This window comes from Mus pahari, chromosome 8 (assembly GCF_900095145.1).
Source record: "Mus pahari chromosome 8, PAHARI_EIJ_v1.1, whole genome shotgun sequence".
NCBI lineage: Eukaryota > Metazoa > Chordata > Mammalia > Rodentia > Muridae > Mus > Mus pahari.
Genome location: NC_034597.1, coordinates 52,202,569 through 52,210,333, shown reverse-complemented (window position 1 = coordinate 52,210,333; position 7,765 = coordinate 52,202,569). Strand labels below are relative to the sequence as shown.

The 7,765-nt window shown below is 42.2% G+C and overlaps 1 protein-coding gene across 5 annotated transcripts in view; it reads right to left on the bottom strand.

Annotated features, from left to right (window-relative positions):
- Sacs (sacsin molecular chaperone) overlaps positions 1-7,765 on the bottom strand; it is a 78,286-nt gene that overhangs the window by 17,939 nt on the left and 52,582 nt on the right. For all 5 annotated transcript variants that reach the window (XM_029541299.1, XM_029541297.1, XM_029541301.1 and 2 more), the window contains 2 exons: positions 5,966-7,460; positions 5,102-5,193 (listed from right to left, as the gene is read on the bottom strand). In XM_029541299.1, coding sequence (XP_029397159.1) covers positions 5,102-5,193; positions 5,966-7,460 — 1,587 coding nt within the window. The remainder of the gene's footprint in view (positions 1-5,101; positions 5,194-5,965; positions 7,461-7,765) is intronic.

The window sequence follows — 7,765 nt, the reverse complement described above, 5'->3', positions numbered from 1 at the left end:
GGTGCTTTGTTATAAAAGCATGTATAGGTTGTATCTAACAAGGATGGCAGATTAGAGAAAGGGTTACAAGTAACTACACAAGTGCAGGGGTGGGGTGCTTTGTTATAAAAGCATGTATAGGTTGTATCTAACAAGGATGGCAGATTAGAGAAAGGGTTACAAATAACTACACAAGTGCAGGAGTGTGGTGCTTTGTTATAAAAGCATGTATAGGTTGCACGTAACGAGATGAACTAGGTGTGCACAGGGGGAAAAAAATCAGATGTCTGTGCCTAGTGGAGAAAAATAAGTGTTCTTTAAATATGGCAGTGATCAGGGGGAAAATAAAACCAAGGAAGGAGCTGGGTAACAGCAAACACCCATTTAGCATTCCTGTGTACCGAGAATCTTTTTTTTTTTCTTTATTTACATTTCAAATGCTATCCCGAAAGTTCCCTATACCCCCCCCCTGCCCCTGCTCCCCTACCCACCTACTCCCACTACTTGGCCCAGGCCTTCCCTTGTGCTGGGACATATAAAGTTTGCAAGACCAAGGGGCCTCTATTCCCAGTGATGGCCGATTAGGCCACCTTCTGCTACATATGCAGCTAGAGACACAAGCTCAGGGGGTACTGGTTAGTTCATATTGTTGTTCCACCTACAGGGTTGCAGCCCCCTTCAGTTCCTTGGGTACTTTCTCTAGCTCCTCCACTGGGGACCCTGTGTTCCATCCAATAGCTGGCTGTGAGCATCCACTTCTGTGTTTGCCAGGCACTGGCATAGCCTCACAAGAGGCCGCAATATCAGGGTCCCTTCAGCAGAATCTCGCTGGCATGAGCATTAGTATCTAGGTTTGGTGGCTGATGATGGGATGGATTCCCGAATGGGGTAGTCTCTAGATAGTCCATCCTTTCATCTTAGCTCTAAATTTTGTCTCTGTACCTATATCCTTTCATGAGTACTTTGTTCCTTATTCTAAGGAGGAATGAAGTATCCACACAATGGTCATCTTTCTTGGTTTTCTTCTGTACCGGGAATCTTTTTAATGCCCAGAAAAAATAGAACCAGGACATGAAAAAAGCCTGGTAGACAATGTCAAGGACTTTGACCTTTCTTATATGAAAAAAAACAAGAAGCCTTTCAAAGATATTTGATAAAAGGTAGAAAAGCAATGTTTTAGAAAGGTAAGTTCTCTCAGTGCTGGGCTAACTGGAGAAGTAAGAATGGCTGTGAGAGATACCAAGGTTATGCCTGCATTTCAGGGGGAGATGGCAGCGGCCTGAATAAGGGAGAAGGTAGGCTTTGAACAGATTCTTCCTAGCACATGGTCCTTTTCTGCAACATGTAATTATGGGTATGGTAGTCTCAAATATCTCCACAAATCTTGTGTCAGTTATAGCTATCTGTATGCCAGAGGCTGGCAATTAAAAATACAAGCTTTCCTGAAGATATGGATCCATGCATGTGTGGTCATCACCTCTTCAATAGTATTCATCATAATAAAGTTGTATCAGAGTCATCATTGAAAACATGCTGTCCCCTGAGACATGAAGGCTAGAGGCCAGGCAGAATACGCAACACCATACCTGCTGTGCTACCCAGCTCAGCAGGCCCAGTCCATTCTCTGCACCTGACCAAGCACCCATCGCATGAGTGACAGTGCTCATTCCCATCCATATCCTATGCGGCTGTGGGTTTTATCATCTATTTATTAACTTCACCTGGCACAATGCTTGGTATACACAGGAAAATGAATCATTTAAGGACTTTTGAGTCACTAATTGTAGCAGAGAGTGTAATCTTATCTAATTTTTTTTTAAAAAGCTTGAAAATTATGAAATATGTATGTAGGATCCTGACACCACTCCATTAGTAATTTGTCTCACTTAACTGCTTATTTTTTCTAGTCACTTAATTTAAAACCCATTTAGTGGCAGAAGTATTTAACTAGTCATCTATTACCTAACTTCAGCTAGTCATCCATTTACTCAAGTAATTTAAACCACAAATAATCTAATTCACAAATTTAAAAAATGAGAAAACGAAACCAGAGTTGTGGCTCCAACTGCATCTCAAGTTATTGAAAACCTTCTATTTCCTTGAGCTTTTCAAGTGGAGATGACAGAGGCTCAGATACCTATAGGCTATGAAGAGTAAACAACAGAAGATGCTCATCACAAACAATGTCTCCTACCTGTAGAAGGGAGAGGAACCAAGACAAGGTCTTGAACTTGAAGCCCACTACCAAATCCACCACAATAGCATCTAAAACCAGACAGAGCTCCAAGACCATTCCCCCACACTGTGACCTCTTGGGGCCTGTGGAATCACATTTACTGTGTGGCTCAAGAGCTGCCTCCAGCACCCCTCTCCCATACTTGGGCAAAAGAGAGGACAAAGACTCCATCTACTAGGCAGCATTCCAGGAAAGCTAGGCCCGAACTTCACTCTGGAGTTCAGGGCCAGGTCTGCTATAGTAAGACCCAGACCCAGCAGAAAACAGAAGCCTTAAGAGCCTTCCCAACACTGGACACAGATCTGCGCAGCAGGAGGACAGACTCATGTTCCAGCGTGCTTCACTGTCAGCCTTAGAGCAGGACTTCTTCCTCAGCTCTTTTTCTTGTATGTTAATATCAAGCTCATGAGTGCCTCCCAAGCTTCCTCTGTGGTTACCACATGCTGGGAGCCGGCATGGAATGTGTGGGACACATAGATAGAGGCTGCTCAGTTGGAATTATTAAAGGTCAGGTTAAAAAGTTCTGGGTACTATTGCATAGTAGGGTAACTATGGATAAAAATCATATAGTCTATATTTCAAAAAGCTTGAAGATTCTCCGTCAAGAAGTAGAAAATATTTAAAAAGACAGGTGTGGTTAAGTTCACTTGAATATTATATAATGTGTATATCACATACCATATAAACATGCAATTTTTCTTTTTTATGTATGACTTAAAAGATGGATTCAAAGTGAGTTAGGAGCTGTAGATGTAGCCCAGTGGTAAAGCACTTGCCTAGCTGCATGAAGCCTTGAGTTCAAACACCAAGAACAGACAGCAGACAAGGCACAGGATGGAAATAAGTCTTCCCAGAAATAAATGCTGGGTGGTAAGTACGGATAGGAGAAAGTGCTCACATGGGTTTAAAACAGTGACTGAGCACGGACCTTAAAGTGTTAGATAGCGTGTTCTACAGTGTGTGACACAGTGGGGACAAGTCTGACCAGGCTCACTGCTCTCCTGAAATTAGGAAGCGTCCAGGTTCACGAGATTGTGCTCTTCCAAGACTAGACCAGAGAGGGGCCCTAAATGGACGGAGGCCTCTGAAACAGCAGTTCACAATCACACATGTTCAAGAATCACAGCTGACCAATATCGTGGCAAGTTCAGTCATGGAAAGCCATCTAAGTCCTACTACAAGCCCACAGCAGCTAAGTGTCACAGTCATATGGAGAGTGAATGCCACAGCAATGGTTAATTCCACAAGTGAAGTAACATTACAAGAAAGTACAACAGTAGCAGATCCATAGACAGAAGGATAAACAAAGTTTCTACGAATTGTTGAACAGAACCTACAGTTGCAGAACAAAGATGATAAACCAATGGTTCACTGTGGAGTAAGCTTCAAGGATAGAAACAGCATTTTTAAGGGGTCACACAAGAGGGAAACAAGAGAAAAGGAGAGGTCTGTGGCTGACATTCTGATTTTAAAATATCTATGGATCTCCAATTAAAGTGATCACAATGGCTTCCACATGCAGGAAGTTATATGTTAGACACTAGACTGGACTATCATTTCTGTCTATATGATCTGGTCCTCATAGGAATGCCTACAATGTGTTATCACAGTGACACTTTTAAGTAGCCTGCCTTGGTGTAACTATGCAAATTAGAATCAAACTCAATGGATATACAGTGAATGCTGCCAAGTTCTTCCCAACCCTGATCAACATAAAGTAAAAAAACTTGACATAAAAAGGAAAAACAAAAAGAGGGAGGCTGGGTAGAAGGATCAGTGGGAATGCATATCTAAATACTTGAATAGCTTTCTTGAAAAGGACAGTTTTACAACAAGTGAGTCATCAGAATGCAGGAAACCCGCATCACTTCAGGTCTCACAGGCACAAATCCTGTGACAAGGAACATTTATAGGCTCACTCTTGGTCTCACTTTTAACTCCAACCTCATTGCCCAGACAAATTCTAAATCCTTTCATGCATATTTTAATGAATAAAAATAGAAATGATGAACAACTTTTCCATGAAAGGAAAAGGTCATGTGTTGTCTACGACATATCACAAAGAAAAAGCTCCTTGGTAAGACAAATTCTGAAATCTGGGGGCCAATGTCTAACTGAGGAAAAGTCCAGACAGTAGCTTTATAGGTGAAAGAATATTTACAGAAGTTGGGAGATAGAATTAGAGTCAGAATCATGGTAATTTTCCCTCCAAATTACTGTCATTTCCCCAAAATCATTCCCAAAGAAGGGCATTTATAGCTTTCCTGGGTCTCCTCAGTCGCCTTCCCTCGCAGTGTCTTGGAATTGGATTGGAACACATTTTCTGGAAGTTGATCCCATCTGGTAGCTGACCACCTATAACTGTGCTGGGACAGCAGACGAGGGAGACAAGGTGGAAAACCTGGCCTCTTGCACTCATCTGAAAACTCTGAACCTAACTTTTCCTCTTATCTGTGAAATTTAACAATCACTTTCATTGTTATCACACATGCTGCAAGATCTGAGGATAGGAGGGTCTGAAAAGAACTAGCAAGCACTGGGGGAAATCCCAAAAGCACTGTGCAGGTTAAGATACACTTCCTGCAAATGCCTGCTACCAAGAGCGATGACATGAGGTTCTCAATGACATTGTCATTGGATTCTTGTTAGATGCTACAATGGCTCCTGACACATCTTAAAGTGAACAATTCTCTTAGGCTGAGCCGTATGGGCTCAGATTTATAGATCTAAAATGGACAGTTATTAGAAGAAACCTTATAAAAGCTGTTTGTATTTTTAGAAAGAGGGTTGTTTAAGAAAAGCACTGTGAGCTGGAGAGATGGCTCCGCCATTAAAGGTTAAGCTCACAACCAAAAATATAAGAACAGCACTGAATAGTTATAATACCTCGGGTCTGCGCAGCTTCTTTTAAAGCAGCTAGAAGGTGAGGCTTCAAGTTCTCCAAAATAAGTCTTGCTTCAAGACCTGGGAAAAGGGACCTAGAATTCGAGAAGTACACAGCAGTTATAATCCCAACAATTCTTCGGTTAAAAACGTCCACCATGTAATTTCAAGCCAGTTAAACCTGCTATTTTATTTTATGTGAATTACAGTACACATCAAACTTTGCTTTAGGCATCATACACCATGAAAATTCAAAAACAGTCAAAGTATTTAATAGTATATACCCTCAGCTATAAAAAAAACCTTAGTTACTGAAGCCAAGTATGATGACGGACACATGTAACCACAGCAAAGCATGACAGACACATGTAACCCCAGAACTTCAGTGGCTGAAGCAAGAAAACTGCTTTCCAGGCTAGACTGGGATACACCATGATACTGTCTTAAAAATACAAAGAAATAGTTATTTAATATACTATTTTAATTTAAATTTCATCAAAGTAATTCTAACTGAACTTACCTCTTTTAGCAATTTATAATAATTGTTCTCATTGTTGTGTCTGACAAATAGCTACTAGAATAATCGTTTTTTTGAGTCAAAATATTACTACTATGTTGTCTTGGAATTCCCAGGTCCAAGTGGTCCTCCTACCTAAGCCTCCCAAACAGCTGGGACTGTCACTGTACGGCAATAACCCAGCTTTTCTACAATGCTTTTTCACTTTAAAATATAAAATATATCTTTTAACATTTCATGCCTCACCCACCCACAAAATCCACACAGACACCTGGCAGTAAAGAACTGTGTGGAAAAGCCAGCCCCCCACCCCCGCCCAGATCGGAGTGTCGGAGCCCCACAGTACCTACCTTGGGAATTCTTCTGAGGTGATGTAAACGACATCTTGATCAGAGACAGAGGAGGAGAAGGGGACAAAAGCCCCACTCTGTAAAGGCAGCAGCTCAAGCCCAAGCAGCTCACTGTAGGCTTGGTCGGAAAGTACAAATTCCAGAAGATGGAGCTTTTCCTCCGCACCGCCCAGGTGTGCACACTTCCTCAGTACCTGCCGCACCCACGAAGGCGTCACCTTCCTCACAGGAGATGCACCGGAGGTGGCAGAGGCTGCACTGAGCTGAACAGCAGCAGCCAAGTTCCCTGGTACCTTGGCAATCTGCTTCCCTGAGCTCTGGAGGTAGTTGAGCACAGATCGAGTGGATTCTGAACTTTCGTCAAGTTCTGAGAAGTGCACCTGCTCCAGCTTCACCCACTCGCCACCAATTGAATAAATGACAGCATGCTGGAACAGTTCACTGAACAGTGGACCCAACACTGGATGCCAGTGTGCCTTGACCTTGCTGGCCTCAGGCCAAAGTTTGTAAATGGTGTCAACTGATAGGGGGAAATCAGAGCTCTTCTCTGACTCCAGGAGTTTTATTGAGTCTAGGATGAGAGTAGCATACGTTTTGGGAACAACATTCACAATAAGAAATTCATTCCACAAGGCCGCAGGGTCTCTCCATTGGTCCAACTCTCTCCATTTTATGCTCCTGCGGTTGTCAGTCAGGCCAAAGAAGCCACTGATATGAACTGGAAGCCCCGTTCTGCTTTCTTCACCAGGAGGCAAAGGAAGAAAACAAAATGCTTTTCCTGAGAAATCATATATTGCTCCATTTTCTTCATCCTTGCCTGATAAAGGCATGGCTAGTCCAATGATTGGGACAAATTTCAGTTCATCAGCCAAAGAATCTAGTTTACTACTAATGCCCCGCCCACCCACACTGTTACACACCAACCAAGACGTCTTCTGGGTATCTTTCGTGCTCTCATCCTCCAGAACTATGTTTATATGATATGTTACACAGGTGACACTGTTGCTTGGGATCTTCTTACAATAGTTACTTATAGCCGTTCCAAGAATCTTGATAGAATTTGGCCGTTCATGTTTCAGGGCCTTATTCTCACTAGCAGTCACTCTAAATACCAGTTTTTCTGTCCCATCAGCCTCTCGGACATGTAAAGACACAGCCTGCACACTCTTCAGGAAGAGTAGCAGTGTGTCTGCATCAGCCCGGAAAGAGTCAAACAACTCCAGAACCTTCTGTTTAGTGTAGAGATTGCTGCTAAGCTGGGAAGGCTGTAAGCGAAGAGGGAAACGGAAAAATGTCCCTGGGAAGCTGCCATTTGCAAAGGTCTCCTTGGTGCTTCCAAACACGCCAATGAAGGGTGCGAACTGATCCGGGAGCTCATTTATCTCTCTGATGTCATCTTTGAGATTCCAACATTGGCCTGATTCATGGGGGCCAAAAAGTGTTTGATGAGGATCTAGCATCCCTATCTGGTCACCACTAAAGATACAAGGAACATCTGTAAAATTGAAAACCAAGGTATGACCAACTCAGAAGACCGAAGAACTGTAATTGCAGCCATAATAAAATGATAACTGCCATCAAAATATTACATAAGAAATAGTCTGACATATAAAATTCAACAAGTAACTTCATACTTTGAAAGTGATACAGAATGGTTTCTGGTTTGAGGCAATCTAATAAGAGCCAATAATAGAAAGTTCCATGTTTTTGTGAAAATCTAAGCTATATCTTTAAATACTCATTAAGTGTAAGAGATAAACACTATTTAGATATTTATACTCAGTGCTCACTTAATAAGCC